Raw genomic sequence first — 19,309 nt, forward strand, 5'->3', positions numbered from 1 at the left:
TCTGCAATAGCACTTTTTAAAAGATGATAACAATAGTGCATATTCTAGAATACATAAACATAGTCTAGCTTATTTAACCATTTCCTATTAAAGCACATAAAATTTGTTCTGAGTTTTTCACTATTGTAATAGTGACCAATTTAATTAATAATTACGAGAGGTATAAATTTTATGTGTACTGATACTCATTTATCTAGTTGAAGACAGAAAAAAGACTGGAAGAAATGTTAAAGGTTATTGCTGGGTGATATACATTATGTAAGAAAGGTACATATTGTATGTGTGCTGATAAAGTTTATCTAGTTAAGGATAAAAAAAGACTGGAATAAAATGTTAATGATTATTTCTGGGTTGTAGAATTGGGGTGATTTAAATTTATTCTTTGTACTTATCTTTATTAGCCATTTAATTTCCTTCAAAGTCCATTGGTTACTTTATAACCGGGAAAAATAAAAACCAATTAAAACTTTTTTTAGAAGAGTATCAGAGTGTATTTCGTGAGCCACACTTTTGAATCTGTGCCTGAGGGCAAAGGTCCAGAAGGCTGCCCATTACTTTCTTGGAAGGGGGCGGGGAGCTATGGAGCAAGACCCGTGCCATTAGACAACTTCTGACAATCTGCAACCTTTGTCACCTCGTCTGCTTTTATCTTTGTTTCCCCAATCTGTTTCCCTGTGACGATCAGCATTAAAGCCCCTAAAAACAAGAAAGGGCAGGCATGCATGTATTCGGTGCAGAACAGAAGGAAGGACTGGAGCAATGGCCCCCATTCCACTGCCAGTTTGAGGGGGAGGGGACATGTGTCAAAGGCACACTCAGGGCAGTGGGTAGTGATGGGTTTAAAGAAGACAGATGAGCAGGCTTCCCCTCCCTACCAGAGATCTCCCTGTTTTCTTCCTGGCAGAGGCAAGCACTCTCATCCCTCCAGGCTGATTATTTAGGCATTTTCCTCCAAGTCTCTAACTAACACGCCTCTGTTTTAGGCATTACTGGCTGATGTGCCAACATGGATGAGTATAATTTCTTTTTCTCTCACAGCCCCTCCCTCCCACCACATACAAGCACACTTCCCATCCTCCTGTTCTCCCATACTCCCAGCACAGATCAATATTCAGTGCTTATGTTATAATGACTATGGTGCTATTCAGAACTGAATCACAAAGTTCCTTTCCTGCTCAACTTTATGTTTACTCTGGAGTTGAAATCTTTCTTGTTTTTAATATGCTTAATTTTCTAAGTACTTATTTCTAATTCAATTCTAGACTTTCTGCCTGTTGTCTGAATCTCTTCTTAATAATTTCATTCACATCACACAGTCTGTCAGCTTCATCTTCTTGGTGAACTTCTCCTGGAGCCCTCCGACTTGCTGCAGTCTGGATCGGTGGCTGCCTATGCCTGGTGCTCAGCTGTCATCCTCAGAGGCCTCTTCACCCTCATGCTGGGAATTCCCTTCCTGTCAGTTCTCAAGTCTGGATTTCTTGTTCCCATATCTTCCTCTTTCTTTGGTGGACCACAATTCTCTAGTAGGTTCCAGAGAGAGAGTCCATGGGAGGTAAATTTTGGAAGGCTTTGTGTAAGTGAAAATGAGTTGATTCTTCTCTCACACTTGATTGATAGTTTGGCTGAGTATAGAATTTTAGGTTGGAAGTAATTTTCTTTCAGAATTTCGAAAGTATTGTTCCATTATCTTCTAGTTTCCAGTGTGATTTGAAGAAGTCCAAAGCCTTATGTCACCTTCCTCCTTTTGCTGTAGGATTTTGTACAGGCCCAAGTTGTGCTGGGTTTTCTATTTAACACTTAACTGGGAGAGGTCTTTTAGTCACAGTGTCTAAGTCACAAGATCAACAATAAGCATCCTGTTGCTAAATCCAGTAGACATCCTCTTAGTAATTTTCCATCCACTGACCCCCACCCTGCTCCTTGGTGATAAATTCCCACATTTCGTTTTGTGTTGGAAGTTGAGCCTGATCTCTCTCCCACCACAAAATCCCATTGTAGTGCCCCTCCCTTGAATAAAGTCTGCCTTAACATCTTTAACAAGTGTCATGAATAATATTTTCATTAACAGGAGTACATGAGAGCTCAGAGAGAAAGGTTGAGGCTTAATTTCCCAATACTTCCAAAAGATTAGAAGTCCTTATTTTATGAGCCAAAATGGGACTACAAAGAGAGGAGAAAAATATTGCACCTAATCTTTAGCATAAATCCTTCAAGCAGATTGATCTTAATGCAAGTTCTGTTGTCAGTTGTCCTTATAACAAACACACTATTGCAATTTGGCCCCACGACTCACTTTCTGATCAGGGCTCCCCCACTTCCCAGCTGAACCCTGCCACTGGCTTCCCCTGGGCATCAGTTTCCTCATACACAGACAGTGCAGTGTCACCCTGCCCACCCTGAAGTACTCTTGAGATAATGAAATGAAAGTCGTGTGTAGTTTTTAAATACCATATAAACTTAGATGTTAATATGACCCCCAGGGACACGTTTCTGTGGCTTTGCCAATCTAAAATACCAATCCTATCAGTCTTTTAGGATACATTCCTGTGGCTGCAGATTTTGACATTTTACCTCTTCTTAGAAAACTAACAAGTCACTGTTGTAAAGGAAAATGGTTGGGAGTTTTCTCTTGTTTGTACGTAAGCAGACAGTTGAGATGGTGAAGGGTGGAGAGAGGAGTAGGATGGACAGAGAGAGTCTGCCCATGTTTCTATGGGATGTCGTCAGGGTGGCAGTGGAGATTTGCACCCAGGCTCAATCCATCTGAGCCCAGACTGACTTTCTCTGTAATGGTTCATGAGGCTGGCTGTGTGTGAGATGGGGTAGGGAGAGGGAGAACGAATAGGTGGAAAATGAAATTGGAAGGTCTGAGTATAGAGTGGCAGGTCCTTACTGTATCATATTTGTAAGTCCCCATAAATCCTATTTGGAACAAGATGAAGTATAAATCAATAGCTAAAGTTAATACATAACATGTTAGAACTTGTGGGACATTATTAGAGCACTTCCTCCAAATAAAATCTAACAAAAACAAACCAAAAAAGAGACAGAGACAGTGAGAGAGAGACAAAGAGAGGATCTGAAATCAATTCAACAACTAGAATGATAAGCTTAAAAATAATTAGTAGATCCAATAAAAGCAACTCTACCCCAATTGACACATGTTGTGACACCATGTGAAGAAAGCCGTGCCTCAGACATTGACCCATTTTTGTTTGTTTGTTTTTCTTTTTTTTTTAATTTTATTTTTTTCGGATGTACATCATCTTTCAAATTCTGTATACATTACATCATGTTCACCACCTGAACACTAATTATAGTGCATCCCCTCACATGTGACCCTAGTCACCCCTTTTGCCCTCCCCCCTCCCCCCTTCCCCTATGGTAACCACCAGTCCAATCTCCAATGCTATGGTTTTTTTTTTTTTTGTCGTTTTTATCTTCTACTTATGAGTGAGATCATACGGTATTTGACTTTCTCCCTCTGACTTATTTCACTCAGCATTATACCCTCAAGGTCCATCCATGTTGTCACAAATGGCCGGATTTCATCATTCCTTATGGCTGAGTAGTAGTCCATCGTGTATACATACCACATCTTCTTTATCCATTTGTCCCTTGATGGGCACCTAGGTTGCTTCCAAGTCTTGGCTATTGTGTATAATGCCACAATGAACATAGGGGTGCAAGTATCTTTATGCCTTTGTGTTTTCAAGTTCTTTGGATAAATACCCAGCAGTGGAATAGCTGGATCATATGGTAGATCTATCCTTAATTTTCTGAGGATACTCCAAACTGCTTTCCATGGTGGCTGCACCAGTTTGCACTGCCACCAGCATTGAACAAGGGTTCCCTTCTCTCCACACCCTCTCCAACACTTGTTGTTTCCTGTCTTGTTAATTATAGCCATTCTGACCGGAGTGAGGTGATACCTCATTGTAGTTTTGATTTGCATTTCCCTGATAGCTAATGATGTTGAGCATCTTTTCATATGCCTGTTGGCCATCTGTATATCTTCTTTGGAGAAATCTCTGTTCAGATCTTTTGCCCATTTTCTAATTGGATTGTTGGTTTTTTTGTTGTTGAGCTGTATCAGTTCTTTGTATATTTTGGATATTAACCCCTTATCTGATATGTGGTTTGCAAATATCTTCTCCCAATTGTTAGGTTGTCTTTTCGTTTTGTTGATGGTTTCCTTTGCTGTGCAGAAGCTTTTTAGTTTGATGTAGTCCCATTTGTTCATTTTTTCTTTTGTTTCCCTTGCCTGGTCAGACATGGGACTTGAAAGTATGCTGCTCAGATCAGTGTCATAGAGCGTATTGCCTATGTTTTCTTCTAGAAGTCTCATGATTTCAGGTCTTACATTCAAGTCTTTAATCCATTTTGAGTTGATTTTTGTGCATGGTGTAAGGGAATGGTCTACTTTCATTCTTTTGCATGTGGCTGTCCAGTTTTCCCGACACCATTTATTGAAGAGACTCTCCTTTCTCCATCATATGCTCTTGGCTCCCTTGTCGAATATTAGCTGTCCATAAACGTGTGGGTTTACTTCTGGGCTCTCAATTTTGTTCCATTGATCTGTGTGTTTGTTTTTGTGGCAGTACCATGCTGTTTTAGTTTCTATGGCTTTGTAGTATAATTTGAAATCGGGGAGTGTGATACCTCCAGCTTTGTTCTTTTTTCTTGGGAATCCTTTGGCTATTCGGGGTCTTTTGTTGTTCCATATAAATTTTAGGATTCTTTGTTCTATTTCTGTAAAAAATGTTGTTGGAACTTTGATAGGGATTGCATTGAATCTATAGCTTGCTTTAGGAAGTATGGACATTTTAACGAGGTTAATTCTTCCAATCCAAGAGCACGGAATATCTTTCCATTTCTTTGTGTCTTCTTCGATTTCTTTCAACAATGTCTTATAGTTTTCAGTGTACAGGTCTTTCACCTCTTTTGTTAAGTATATTCCTACGTATTTTATCTTTTTGTTGCAATTGTAAATGGGATTGTATTCTTAATTTCTCTTTCTGGTACTTCGTTGTTAGTGTATAGAAACGCAACCAATTTTTGTACATTGATTTTGTATCCTGCAACTTGACTGTAATCCTTTATTATTTCTAAAAGTTTTTTAGTGGACTCTTTAGGGTTTTCTAGATATAAAATCATGTCGTCTGCAAAGAGTGATAGTTTCACTTCTTCTTTTCCAATGTGGATCCCTTTTATTTCTTTTTCTTGCCTGATTGCTCTGGCTAGGACTTCCAATACTATGTTAAATAAGAGTGGTGACAGTGGGCATCCTTGTCTGGTTCCTGTTCTTAGAGGGATAGCTTTCAGTTTTTCTCCATTGAGAATGATATTTGCTGTGGGTTTGTCATATATGGCCTTTATTATGTTGAGGTCTTTTCCTTCTATACCCATTTTATTTAGAGTTTTTATCATAAATGGATGCTGTATCTTGTCAAATGCTTTCTCTGCGTCTTTTGAGATGACCATGTGATTTTTATTCTTCATTTTGTTAATGTGGTGTATCACGTTGATAGATTTGCGGATGTTGAACCATCCCTGCATCCCCAGAATGAAACCCACTTGATCATGATGTATGATCTTTTTAATGTATTGTTGTATTTGATTTGCTAGTATTTTGTTGAGGATTTTTGCATCGATGTTCATCAGTGATATTGGCCTGTAATTTTCTTTTTTTTGTGTTGTCCTTGTCTGGTTTTGGTATCAGGATAATGTTTGCTTCGTAGAAGGAGTTAGGAAGCCTCCCCTCCTCTTCAATTTTTTGGAAGAGTTTGAGAAGGATAGGTATTAGGTCTTCTTTGAATGTTTGGTAGAATTCACCAGGGAAGCCATCTGGTCCTGGACTTTTATTTTTTGGGAGGTTTTTAATTACTGTTTTGATCTCCTTACTGGTGATTGGTCTATTCAAATTTTCTACATCTTCTTGGTCCAGTTTTGGAAGGTTGCATGTTTCTAAGAATTTATCCATTTCCTCTAGATTATCCAATTTGTTGGCATATAGCTTTTCATAGTATTCTCTTATTATCTTTTATATTTCTGAGGTGTCCGTTGTAATCTCTCCTCTTTCATTTCTGATTTTATTTATTTGAGCCTTCTCTCTCTTGTTCTTGGTGAGTCTAGCTAAGGGTTTGTCAATTTTGTTTATCTTTTCGAAGAACCAGCTCTTGGTTTCATTAATTTTTTCTATTGTTTTTTTAGTCTCTATTTCATTTATTTCTGCTCTGATTTTTATTATTTCCTTCCTTCTGCTGATTTTGGGCTTTGTTTGCTGTTCTTTTTCCAATACCTTTAGGTGCACTTTTAGATTGTCTGTTTTGGATTTTTCTTCTTTGTTGTAGTAGGCCTGAAGTGCTATAAATTTCCCTTGTAGAACTGCTTTTGCTGTATCCCACAGATTTTGGCATGCCATTTTCATTTGTCTCCAGGAATTTTTTTATTTCTTCTTTGATTTCTTCATTGACCCAATCATTGTTCAGTAGCATTTTGTTCAATCTCCACATTTTTATGGCTTTTCTGGTTTTCTTTCTGTAGTTGATTTCCAGTTTCATACCTTTGTGGTCAGAAAAGATGCATGGTATTATTTCGATCTTCTTAAATTTATTGAGACTTGTTTTGTGGCCTAATATGTGATCATTCCTGGAGAATGTTCCATGGGCACTTGAAAAGAATGTGTATTCTGTGGTTTTTGGATGGAATGTTCTGTATATATCTACTAAGTCCATCTGGTCTAGTGTGTCCTTTAAGGCGAGTGTTTCTTTATTGATCTTCTGTTTGGATGATCTATCCATTGGTGTAAGTGGAGTGTTAAAGTCCCCTACTATTATTGTGTTACTGTCTCTTTCTCCTCTTATGTCTGTTAATAATTGCTTTATATATTTAGGTGCTCCTATGTTGGGTGCGTAGATATTTACAAGTGTTATATTTTCTTGTTGGATTGTTCCCTTTATTGTTATGTAGTGCCCGTCTTTGTCTCTTATTACAGTTTTTGATTTAAAGTCTATTTAGACATTGACCCTTAAATGTTAACATAAGCACCTAAAGTAGACAGACACTGTCTACTTTAAGAATTAGACCAGAGGAAACAACACAGAGGAGTAAAGTGAAAACTGTGAAGCGTTGTGCAGGTAAGGCCGTGCTATCTGAGGAGCTGAGTGGATGCCACAGAGCAAGAGGTCATTGATGCAGAGATGCAGACTTGGACCAGCCGAAGCACCTGGAGTCCAACAACACAAAAGAAAATAAGGATCGTAGAAGACAAATCTTAGAGAACAAACCTGCAAGAAATAATGCCAAACAACAGTGAAACACAAGCTTACACGATAAAATCTGCTATTTAGGGCAAACGTAAAGAAAATGTCCTGATATGCACTACCTTCTCAGGAAGTACCCACACATTTCAGAGGGAGTACCAATGACAAATACTGCTATTTATTGAGCTCTCTATGCCTCAGGCATTGGGCTGAGCATTTTCATATATTTTTTCTTCACAGCTACTCCTTAGGGAGGGTACTGTTATCTTTATTTTATCAAAGAAGACACTGAGAATGCAGAAGTTGGGCAACATGCCTGGGTCACACACTAATAAAGTAGAGCCAGATTCAAACTCACCTTTGCTCTATACTATGTTCTTAATCGGTGTCATAGGGCAGTGACGATGAGTGAGGAGTCCCAAGGACTAACCCTGGTTAACTCTGTGAACTTGAGCCCCAGATTCCCTATCTATAAAATGACAAGGGCAGGCTGGATACATTTCACAGGTTCTTCTAGTTCAAAGATGCTGAATTTTTTAATCAAACGTCTATGGTTTACAAGAGAGACATTTAATTTGGAAGGCTCATGTATAATAATAGTGAATCATACGCATGGGCAAATTTCAAAGAAAAAGGAGTTGCCATCATGGTAGCACATGAAATTAATATGAAATTTAAAAGAGCACTGAGATACACATTAAGATCATCATGAAAGGAAAGAGATATGCTGAACAATGAAAGCCGATTAATGATACTGAGTGTATATATCCCAAACAGGTACCAGGAAAGTTTACAATAGAAAACCTATCAGAAACAAAATTAGTACATATAGATCTCTCTATCTATCTATCCATCCATTATCTCTCTATCTACCTATCCATCCATCTATCTATCTATCTATCTATATATCATTATATCAAAGGGTACCAATAAGAAGTTATGGGAAAGAAATGGGAATGCTAACAAAATGAGGTGAGGAGAGAGAGAAGAATGAATGGAAAATGGAGTTAGAAAGTCTGAGTATTGAAGAATGAGGGAAGAATTTATTGATATACTGTGTGAAACTAAAGGTAGGACATGATAATACACTGAAACAAATAAATGGAAAAAAATTATTTTGAACATAAAAGGTATCTATCAATTACAAAAAGGCAGTAAGTCCATATCATATTATCCCAACTACATGCAATAATCTTGAAAGAAAATAACATGAACAGAGTTAGAAAAGTTCTCAGTCACTTGAAAATTTTGATATACTCCCTTAAATAATTTCTGAGTTAGAGATGAACTCCTGCATACAATAACAGAAAACACTTTCTAAAAATGAAAACGAAGCTCACTATCATAAATAAAGAATTACTATAAATACATTTTGACAGTATCCAACTTCCGTGTAATGAATAGACAGCTTATAGGCAAAGAAAGCAGACATGAAATCACATGAATGAGTGCACATCTTTTATGGCTTAATGAAATGCCAATTAACATTTGTTAGGGTTTCATTACACGCCTACTAAACTAAAAATATGAATGATAAAACCCAGTGTTGGCAGGTTGTTTTGTGGCACCAGGCTCAGCGCTGGAGGGATGGAAAAGAAAAATACTGAATCCCAGCCCTCATGGAACCCAGTAATACCGAAATGGCTGAGGCAGAGGGGGCACACTAACGTGGTGGGGTGTGTGTAAGCCTCCCTGAAAGTGCTTGCTAAGGTGTTCAAAGCAATCCGTGAGAGTCAGTCACTATACATGGTTAGTTAGTACGAGGACTAACAGAAATGCGTACCCAGAATAGCACTGGGAGCTTTGTCTCCCTCACCATGGTGTCCCCAAAACCTGGGGCACCTTGTGCCTGCCACATAGCAGGTCCTCAAAGAACATTTGTTGAATGAATGAAATGTGCGTAGAGAATTATGCAAAGAATTAAAACACAAGTCCTATATTATGTACTCTCTGGTTATACCTTTATATAAAGATGTCTATGTTAATTTTAAAAGCTCAAAAGGAAGTTTGCAGTGATCTAAGTATACCGTGTTTCCGTTTTCTGTCAAGATACTTAGATTCAGAATTTTTGTTTTTATTTTATTTTTTGAGGAAGAGTAGCCCTGAGCTAACTACTGCCAATCCTCCTCTTTTTGCTGATGAAGACTGGCCCTGAGCTAACATCCGTGCCCATCTTCCTCTACTTTATATGTGGGATGCCTACCACAGCATGGCTTTTGCCAAGCGGTGCCATGTCCACACCAGGGATCTGAATCGGCAAACCCTGGGCCGCCGAGAAACAGAACGTGTGAACTTAACTGCTGCGTCACCGGGCGGCCCCAGAATTTTTAAATTAAAACAAGTTATTCACACATACTCATACCACCTCCCGTGTGTTCCTGCCCTATGTGTGCAATGTATTCCATTCTATTTTGGAGTGTTATGGGTCTAGATTTATGCATCTAAATCAGTTGTTCTTGGCCCCGGCTGCACCTTGGAATCACCCAGAGCTTTATGCACTTGCCCTGCCAGGTCGCACTCCTAGACAAGTCCATTAACTTGTCTGAGGGTGATGCCCAGGCATCGCTGATTCCAATGTTCAGCCAGGACACAAAGGCCACCTAGGCAGCAAAATTCTTTCATATACTTCATATTTTATTACATAAAATGCGTTCAGTCATTCTCCAGAATAATCCTTTAAGCTGTCTTCATGGAATCCTGAGTTCAAAAATACCCAGCTAGTATTGTTAATAAAAGTACTTGACCAGGGTGGGCCATGCTGACAAATGCAATCAAGAGGCTGGGGTACCCCTGTTCCATCCCCACTCCTCCAAATTCTAGCATCCAGGACGGGCAGAATTAATAGCTTCTGACCTCTAGTAAGAGAGGGTTGGTGAAGGTTGACTTGTGAGGCTGTGTTCACCTTGAAGGGAGGACAAGCCAGGGAGGCACTGCTAGAAGTTCTCACAGAGGCTAGAGTGAGACACCGACCAGGAGTGAGAGGGGCCTGGATGGGGGACACGCCCTGACAACTGACCTCTGTCCTCTTCTGTCCATGTGATCAAAAGGAGCCTGAAGGTGGAGGTCTGGGTCTGCTGCTCAGTTTGAAGACACAGAAGACTCTGGCAACCCAGACTCTAGGCTGTGCATCTCTTGTCAGTGGGGAACTCCACATGTGTGAGCTGTGCTTTGATCCTTGGTCCAGGGAAGATTCTCTGGGACTGGGGTAGACAATGGCACTCACTACCTGTGTTCACTGAGCTCTGTGCTGTCTCCAGACCTTTTCCCAGCACCTAACATTCTCTTTCTGGGCTTGCCTTAACAGGACGGGGGTTAGGTCTGCTTGTCTTTCCCCTCCCCACCTCTCCTACCTGTCCAAAGTGTAGCAGAGTTCATAGGTCTGACTTGGAGCTTGGCGGGAGTTCCTCGTAAACTGAGAACAACAGGGGTCGTGCATTGCCTGGAAATTGATGTAGGACTTGGGATTAAAAGACCCCCATTGGGGTCAGTGACAGACTAGTACTAAAGGATCTTATGGGTAACTGCGTCCTTTCCCCTCCTCCAGGCTGCCTATTCTCCAGGGAGGGTCATTTGCTTATGTGGCGCCCTCCCTGGCCATGCTGTCCCTTCCTGCCTGGAAATGCCCCGAGTGGACAGTCAATGCCAGCCAGGTGAACACCAGCTCTCCTGAATTCACCGAGGAATGGCAGAAGAGGATCCGAGAGGTAATGGAGCAGGGGAGGGAGGTGGGAGGAAGGGAGGAGTACTCAACAGGGGCTCCCGAGTTGACTGTTTTGTTCAACATTCATTGTTCAGCTCACGGCTGGGCAAGATTCCAGGCTTTAAGATACTGCTGTAGGTAAGACAGAGAAGGGCCCGGCCCTCCTGGAGCTAACATTCTAGTGTGTGTATGTAGCAGTGCAGAGTAGGAGGGAGAGAAATACTCTAACAAGTAAATAGAAAAGGAAAGTTTCATGAAGTTATAAGTGCAATGAAGAAAATGAAACAGAGTGATGAGAAAGGGAAGGATTGGGGTGGAATGGATGGAGAGTGAAAATAGGTTAACTTGGAAACACTCACATATTTCATCTTTAGTCCATGACCCATCTTAATCTCACAGTATGTTTAAAAAACAGAACAAGTTCAAGCAACAGATCATGTCCTAATATTCCAGTATCATGGTAGTAATTGGCTATTTTCACACTGTTTATTCCTCATTGTCCATCCAGTACAGGCTAGTATATTCTGGGTCCAGTTTCATTAGATGTGATTCAGTTTGGTGGGATCAACTCTGGTGCTAGCATCCCTCATCCCAGACTGAAGATGTATCTAGCAATATTGCTAAGAAATCATTTTCTTATTTCCAATTGATTTTAGATATAAAGGACAAAGGAGCATTATTTGAAACAGTAATTTGGTGATCCAGTTTTTTCTGCCACCATCTTTCTTTCTGCCCACTGAGAGCCTTTCTTAGCCCATTCCCTTGCTCCTGTTGGAAGAGGAGATTTTGAGTCATTCTTGTCTATCCTTTAAATAGTGGGCAGCAAAAGTAACACTGTTAAACCCTCCTCTGTGTCCTTCCCCAAGTACTTTCCCCAAGTACCTTCCCTAAGTTACTTTCAAATGATTTAATAAGTATATTGTCACTGGATCCTCTCCATTGGTTGGGATGTGTCGTGAAAACACCAGACTCTCCAATCCAGCTCATAAATACCATGGGAATTCCAACAAGTCAAAGGAAATTGATTTCTATTATTTCTATCTTAGGGAACACGACCAAACCCCTAGTCCTTGGAAAATAAGGCTTCTTTACCCATTCATTCCTCAACCCGACCTTTAGGACCTGCTCCACTGGTGACTCACTTTTGTGCTCCACATGTTTAGCTTCATCTCGCACTGTCCTAGCCTAGAAAGCCAGCCATCATGCTTTTGTCACATACATTTTGTTGTTTCAAGCACATTCTAATTTTGCAATAATTTCACTGCTTTTGCAAAGTGATATGTAACACGAAAAGACCATTTGATATTGTATTTCTTGGTCCACTCCTGTCCTGTTCAGGCTGTGAAAAGTGATCCTTAAGCTGTTAGATAGAAAGTTGATATTCATGTTGGTCAATCTGGGTCACCAGCCTTTTTATAGTAGTCTGGGCCAGGGCTTCACTTGCAGAATAAATAGGCAAAGCTCAAACCAGAAACACTGTCAACACCAGTTTGAAAAACATTCGAATCTCCCATGCTCTGTGAAATGTCCAGTATAGGCAGCCTGCCAGCTCTGCTATGGGCCATATATCCTCATATTCTCCCACCAAAGGCACATGCGCCCACTGCTGTTGGCAATGTGGATCATCCTGGGCCACATAAGCGACTTCAGATGGAGATGAGGATTATATTGTTTGTGAGCTCACATGTGTCTGGCTTGTGGCCCAAGGTGTTATCTCCTGGGCCTAGTGACTACATTCGAAATCATACTTCCCTCTTCTTTTTAAGACTGAGGGGCATCAACATGAACCACCAGTAATGGAAATTTGAGTATAAAGTCCTATCCTACAAAGGTGAAATTTCAATTGAGCTTTCTATGATCCGCTTGCCAGACCAAACTGCTAGATCATCGGCCACGGTCCAAGAATCTATATAATTACATAGGGATAATTCCAGGTATTTATGCGTGCAGTCAGTCACATCACACATAACTCGGACCACTGGCTGGATTTAGACGTGCCTTACTTCTTCCACCAAGGTCCTTCTGTTGAAATGCGATACTCTTCCAGTCTCAGTCTGTCTCAGCTAGGTGAGCAGCACCTTTAGCAAGATTCCAACCAGTGCTTTTTGAACGCAAAGACTCACACAGCGGCATCCAAGTCTGTGTTGCTAGAGTTAGATTATCTTGTGAGGTGGTGTCCACCCCAGGGGAGAGGGGACTGTTACTTGCTTATGGATCCTATGAACCCCTCCGGCGTAACTGCTTTGTCTTTTCCTGAATATAATTATTTCCCTTCCATCAGCAAATTTTGCTGATCAGCCCATTCCTTATTTGAATGTCTTTCTGACATCACTCAAAATGTGATTGGGATCTCTGACCTCAGAGTTATTTGGTGACACTCAGTAATGGTCCAATTCCAAACAGCGCCCGGTAGAAGACGAGTTAGCAATGGTCTTTCAGAGGGAGAGTGGTTGGTGGTTCCTCCAGGCCGCATCCGCACCAAAAGCCCCACGGCAGAGCTGAAGCATCTGGCTTCTATCGGGGTCAGTCCTCATTCAGCATGCACTCCACCAGCAACACTTCCAATCCCTCAGGGAGCACTGACTTGTAAGGTCACAGTAGACAGTCTGGGCCAGAACTTGTGACTCTCAGCCAGCACCTTCTGCTGTTCTTCCCTCTCCAAAACAGCCCTTTACCCGTGCCTGTGCTCTCATATGCAGTCCAAAAGGGCACCCAGATGTGATTGAACTTCAATAACCTCATCAAGTCCTTGTGCTTCCTTTTTATCTCAGGGTGGACCCAGAGTTAACAGGGCTTTTTAATCTTTAAATAACTTTTCCATGTAATCCCAGAGCAAGATATAGTTAAGACTTTCACTTCTCAAGCTGGCGGGCCCTGGATTTTTGCCAGGTTGATTGACTATCTCACAATGTTGTGGGTTGTGTCACCTTTTCCAAATCAAGATGTACTTCTTTTTCAGTGCAGCCTAGTTTTATTATTTCATCATGGAATGAATCACAGAACACATGTGGTTTATGGAGGGGTTTTTTTGTTTTGTTTTTTTCTGTCCTCCAGGGAGCCTATACTTGGCTTTAGTAAATCCAGATTAAAACTAAGCAAAGAACGAGAAGCTGGGTTGCCTTACCCTGACCTGCTAGATGCCAGGAGCGGGATTTCCCTTCTACTGAGAGCTCCTGAGAACTATAATTCCTTAGGCAAGAATCTCTTACCTTCACACTATCTAGGAAGACAGATCTGACAGGGAAATCCTTCTCTTCTCCCACCTGAGCACTTACTTCGACTGCTCAAATCCTCTCTGTGTTCTGATGAGGCGTCTGCCTCCACCACTGCAAGGGCGCGAACCATCATCTCATTCAGAAGCGGTTACCCTGTGTTTTGAGGACTCTGGGCAAGAGTTAAGGGAAAGAATTCACCTGGGGCTTGAACAGTATTAGTCATGAGAGAGCACGTTTAGAGATATGGGTCGTGCTGCGCCTGCAATGAGCACAGCGTCCCAAGGGACAGAGACACCATATTTTCTTTAATACATTTACTGTTTATTTTTGTGTCTGTGATACCTGGAGTCCTCTAAGGCAGAAGTCAGAAAACTATGGCTCTTGGCCAAATCCAGCCTGTGGTCTGTTTTTTTTCTGCCCACAAACTAAGAATGGTTTTTACATTTTAAAAGGTTGTTTAAAATAAGAATATGTGATACAAACCACATGTGGCCCACCAAACCTGAAATATTTACTCTCTGGCCTTTTAGAGAAAAACTTTGCCAACCCATGCTCTAAGACATAGGGCCCAGGGAAGGGCTTCCTCCTGCCCAGGGCTCAGATGGTAGTCTCGACTACTTTTTCCACATCACCTCCAAGTGTCCAACACAGTGAGCCCAAACCCGGAGTCTTCTCTGTGGTATTGTAGCTCCCTCTGCTGGTCCAATGCTTTCTCCAGCGCTGTGACAGGAGAAAAAAGTTCGTATCAATTTCACTCTCATTTTATTAATTGACTGATTGGTTGGTAAAACTCACTGAGCTAGTCTATCAGAATTTAAGCTACATTCACCATATTTCACTGAGTCATATTTGTCCACACACCTTTCAAGGCTTGAAACCACTGATGGTGGCAGGCCAATTGTCCATCACAATCCCAGCCACAGATGAAAGTGATGTGAATACAGGACCAATAGGAATGTCATTGTTTACTGGATATAAGAATTAAAGGAGAGGTAAAAGTGAACAATGATTCTATTTTAAGGAAATGGTGGTAGCAGAAAAAGTAGAAAACCATGAGGAGATGGCAAGCTCAGTTTTCAACACATTAGACCAATTTAAACTTCACCTTCCATTATCATAGTAGTTTTTATTTACGTACTTACATATGATTATACATAAATAAAGTAAATGACAACAATGATAGAAGTGATGGGAAGGATAAATTAGAATTATTTTGTTATTGTAACATACACTACCTATGAAGTGGTAACAAATAGAAAAGAGTAACAAATATGCTCAATATGAATCCAACTGTTTCAAGTCACTTTGAATATCAATGGTCTGAATGCATCAGTTAAAAGGCAGAGATTATCACAGTGGATCATAAAATAAGATCCAAGTACATGTGTCTGCAAGAAACCAACTTTAACTAGAAAGACACAGATGGATTAAAAGTAGACGGACGGAGAAAAGATATACCATGCTAACACAAATTGCAAGAAAGCTGGAGTCACCATGTTACCTTCAGAAAGAGTAGACTTGAAAGCAGGGAAACTTTTCAGGGATAAAATAGCACGTATAACATCCAAACCAATAAAGTAAAACAGGAGAAGTAAAGCAAACTCTATCAGTCCAAGAGATCAGGGGCTGGCAGACTATAGTCCAGAGCCAAATCTGCCCAGTTGCCTATTTTGGTAGAGCCCACAAGCTAAAAATGATTTTATACTTTAAGTGGTTGAAAAAAATTGAAAGAACAATAATATTTAATGACATGACGAAATTATATGAAACTCAAATTTCAGTGCCTGTAAATGAAGTTTTATTGGAACACAGCCAGGCTCATTAGCTTACTGCTCATCTGGAAAAGTTTTGATAGAGTCCATATGGCCCATAAAGTCTAAAATATTCACTATCTGGTCCTTTTCAGAAAAAATGGCCAACCCCTACAATAGAAAGTAGGAAGACAGAGAAAAATAAAGCAGCAAGGTATTCAATAAGCTGCTGGGTGATGCTGGTATTATGAGTCCTCATCATCATCATTGTGATCAATAAATAATTTTGAAGGCTACTCCCTGAAAAACTTCCTATTAAGTGAAAATGTCCAATAGCTCGTTGGAAATCCAGAGCTGGAAGAGGAGCGAGATCAGAGCTCTTCTTTCCTCAGTTGCTTTGGGGTCCAGCTTTGCCCCTGCTGTGCCTCTGAATGTACCACCTAGGGCTGATCAGATTTAGAAGTAGGCTGCAGCAGCTGGGCCTGTCATGGTGGCCTGGGCTGGGCTGAGGCCCACAGTCCTGCTGCAAGCTGTGAGGGGCCTGAGCTGCACTCTTCCTCTTCAGTTGCAGGGCGCCATCATGGTCGCTTCTTGTGTCCAGATTCTAGCCGGCTTCACAGGCCTCATTGGCTTCCTCATGCGCTTCATTGGCCCCTTGACCATTGCTCCGACCATCTCCCTGGTGGCCCTACCTCTCTTTCATTCTGCTGGAAATGACGCCGGGATCCAATGGGGGATTGCCCTTGTGTAAGTACTCTCTGGGGAGGGAGTGGCATCAAGTTCTCTTTGGTGGAAGATTACCTGGGAAGAATAGTAAGAGTCCTGGCTGTTGGCAAACTCTTGTGCTTTAGAAATACTTTCATGAGCATTATGATACCTTAAGAAGCAGGAAAGTTGCTATTTCTCATTTATTATTCTTACTACTTATTACATTATTAGTACTCACAGACAGTGAGTTCATCGCAGGCAGTGTATAAGAACACTTGGTGTACTGTTCACGAAAAGTTGATACTACTGGTCCCATGCCTCCTAGGTTTTCGTTGAGCAAATGTTTGTAAACTTCTGGCCCCTGGGAAGGCTGCAAAGACATGGCCCCAGCTCTCAAGCATCTTGTAGTGTGCGGGAGAGAGATAAGACTCAGATCCACGTACCTATGACACCAGGAGACAGTGATGAGAGTCGTAGAATGACATGCACGTTGAGGGGAGGGGGTGAGGACAGCCAGCTGGGAGGATCAGGAAGGCTTCCTGTAAAAAGAGGCCTTAAGCGTTTAAATAGAGCTATGAAGGGACTTGGGGGTGACACTGGACACTGTCAGTCACTCTGCCTCTTGTGGTCTGACCACAAGGACCTGCAGAATGACCTGGGAGAGGCCTTCTCTGCTTCTGGCCTCATTGGCTCCACCTGCTGGAGCCATTGAGCTGCCAATGCCCAGGGACTAACAGCCTCCCATCCCTCTCCTCCCCCTCAGCCACCAGCAGCTTCTGGAAGGCAACAGCCCACCCTTGCATAGATGGCAGGATGCTGCCCGTGCTGCAGAGCGGGGTCTAGATGGGGATGCTCCCAGCTTGGCCACGGTCCCCAATCCCAGAGACACGTTGGTGGCCCAGCTTTCGGGACCCTCACTCAGGATGAGCCCCAGCTCACCAGGTTGGGTGTGGTTTGTTTCTGTTTCAGGACCATCGTCCTCATCGTGCTCTTTTCTCAGTACCTGAAAAACGTTGCAGTGCCCATACCCATTTATGGACGAGAGAAGAAGGGTCACACCTCTAAGTTATACCTGTTTCAGGACTTCTCTGTAAGAAGCACTCCCCACCCCCTTCCATTCTGAGTTGACTGGAGAGTGAGGCACAGCCTCTCGCACTCCCAGATGGCCCCCAAAGCAAGTGCCCCCCCATCTGCAGTGGCCTTTCCTCCTCAGCCTTCCCTAATCCACCCAAGAAGGAGAAGGAGGCTGGGAGGAGGCCGGTGGCCTGTGGGGGCGCTTTCTGACACTTGGTGGAATGCCATCCCATGTCCTACCTCTATCCTTTTGTCCTGGGAGCAGAGAACCCTGCCCTAGGTCGCTGCTGTGGGCTCCAGTGTGGGACAGCCTTCTCATGTTCCCTGGGCCGTCCTCATAGCAAGGTGCCAGGGGACACAGGCAGGTTCACTGCTAATTACACAAAACTAAGAGCCAAGTTGCTTAGATCAAGTTCTTCTCTGTGGCTCATGAGTAGTCTAAATACCCCCGGTTGAGGATGGTACCTCCCTCTTCAGAGGCTTCCCTGTTGAATTCTCTGTTGAACCACCCTGTCAAGTATGTGTAGCTGTCACCCACACAAATATGTTTGCAGGTTTCATTTGACTGTACACTACATTTGCACTGTAAAAAAATAGTTCCACAATGATCTCATTGCTCCTCCAAAAATGCTGTAGGCCAGTGGTTCTAAAATTCATTGTGCATTAAGAATCACTTGGGGGCATAATTAAAAATATACATTTCTGAGGTTCTGCCACCAGAGATTAAAAATCAATATATCTCAGGATTCTACTTGAAGAAATCCTGCTTCAGGCTCTGCAGAGCAGTGGTTGTTGTTCTATTGTACAGATGAGGAAACTGAGGCTCAGAGTTTGATCCAAGGTCATGTGACCAACAATCAGTGGAAAGGGAGCCGGAGGGTAATCCTTCTGATCCAGGCTGTGCCCACTTTACCAGACATTTCTGCCTCTGTGTGACACGAGGTCTCCCCATAGTTTATTTGCTACATTCCCTTAATGTGCTAATTATCCACTGACACACCAGATTGCTGTTGTCACTGGAAGGGTGAGTAACCCAACACGTCCTCATTTCAAAGAGCTTTCCTGAACTCTCTCCTTTGCCCCGCCCCCTGGGAGGTGGGTGCTGAGGCTGGAGTGAGACCCGTGGTGAAGGGTGGCTCCTTCGGCAGGTGCTGCTGGCGCTCTGCATCTCATGGCTCCTCTGCTTCGTGCTCACAGTCACCAATGCCCTCCCTGCAGCACCCACAGCCTATGGGTACCAGGCCCGCACCGACACCAAAGCCAACGTCCTCAGCCAGGCGCCTTGGTTTCGCTTTCCTTACCCAGGTAATGACAAGATGAGCCCCTTCCTGCCTGGGACGCATGATTCCCAGGACTGCCCATGGGGCCCAGGGCATGGGATGGAGAGTGGAATATGGCCGGGGCTGGGGGGATCTCCTCCAAGGGTCTGACAAAGAGGGACAGGTTCTAGAGAGTCCATATTGGACACTTAAGAGAAGAAGAAGAAGACCCTTGGATTGTCCTAAGAATTCTTTGGGGGTGCTAGGCCAAGGAGTCCTACTCCTAGACCTACCGCTGAGCTGGCCTCCCTCCCTCAGCCCCTCCTCCACATTGCTC

General features: G+C 42.4%; 1 protein-coding gene across 3 annotated transcripts in view; it reads left to right on the plus strand.

Annotated features, from left to right (window-relative positions):
• The window catches only part of LOC106844838 (solute carrier family 23 member 1-like), a 66,462-nt gene that overhangs the window by 26,426 nt on the left and 20,727 nt on the right, over positions 1 to 19,309 (plus strand). For all 3 annotated transcript variants that reach the window (XM_044781165.2, XM_044743730.2, XM_044781208.2), the window contains 4 exons: positions 10,810 to 10,969; positions 16,497 to 16,678; positions 17,609 to 17,729; positions 18,862 to 19,018. In XM_044781165.2, coding sequence (XP_044637100.2) covers positions 10,810 to 10,969; positions 16,497 to 16,678; positions 17,609 to 17,729; positions 18,862 to 19,018 — 620 coding nt within the window. The remainder of the gene's footprint in view (positions 1 to 10,809; positions 10,970 to 16,496; positions 16,679 to 17,608; positions 17,730 to 18,861; positions 19,019 to 19,309) is intronic.

Source organism: Equus asinus, chromosome 1 (genome assembly GCF_041296235.1).
Source record: "Equus asinus isolate D_3611 breed Donkey chromosome 1, EquAss-T2T_v2, whole genome shotgun sequence".
In the NCBI taxonomy this organism is placed as follows: Eukaryota; Metazoa; Chordata; class Mammalia; order Perissodactyla; family Equidae; genus Equus; species Equus asinus.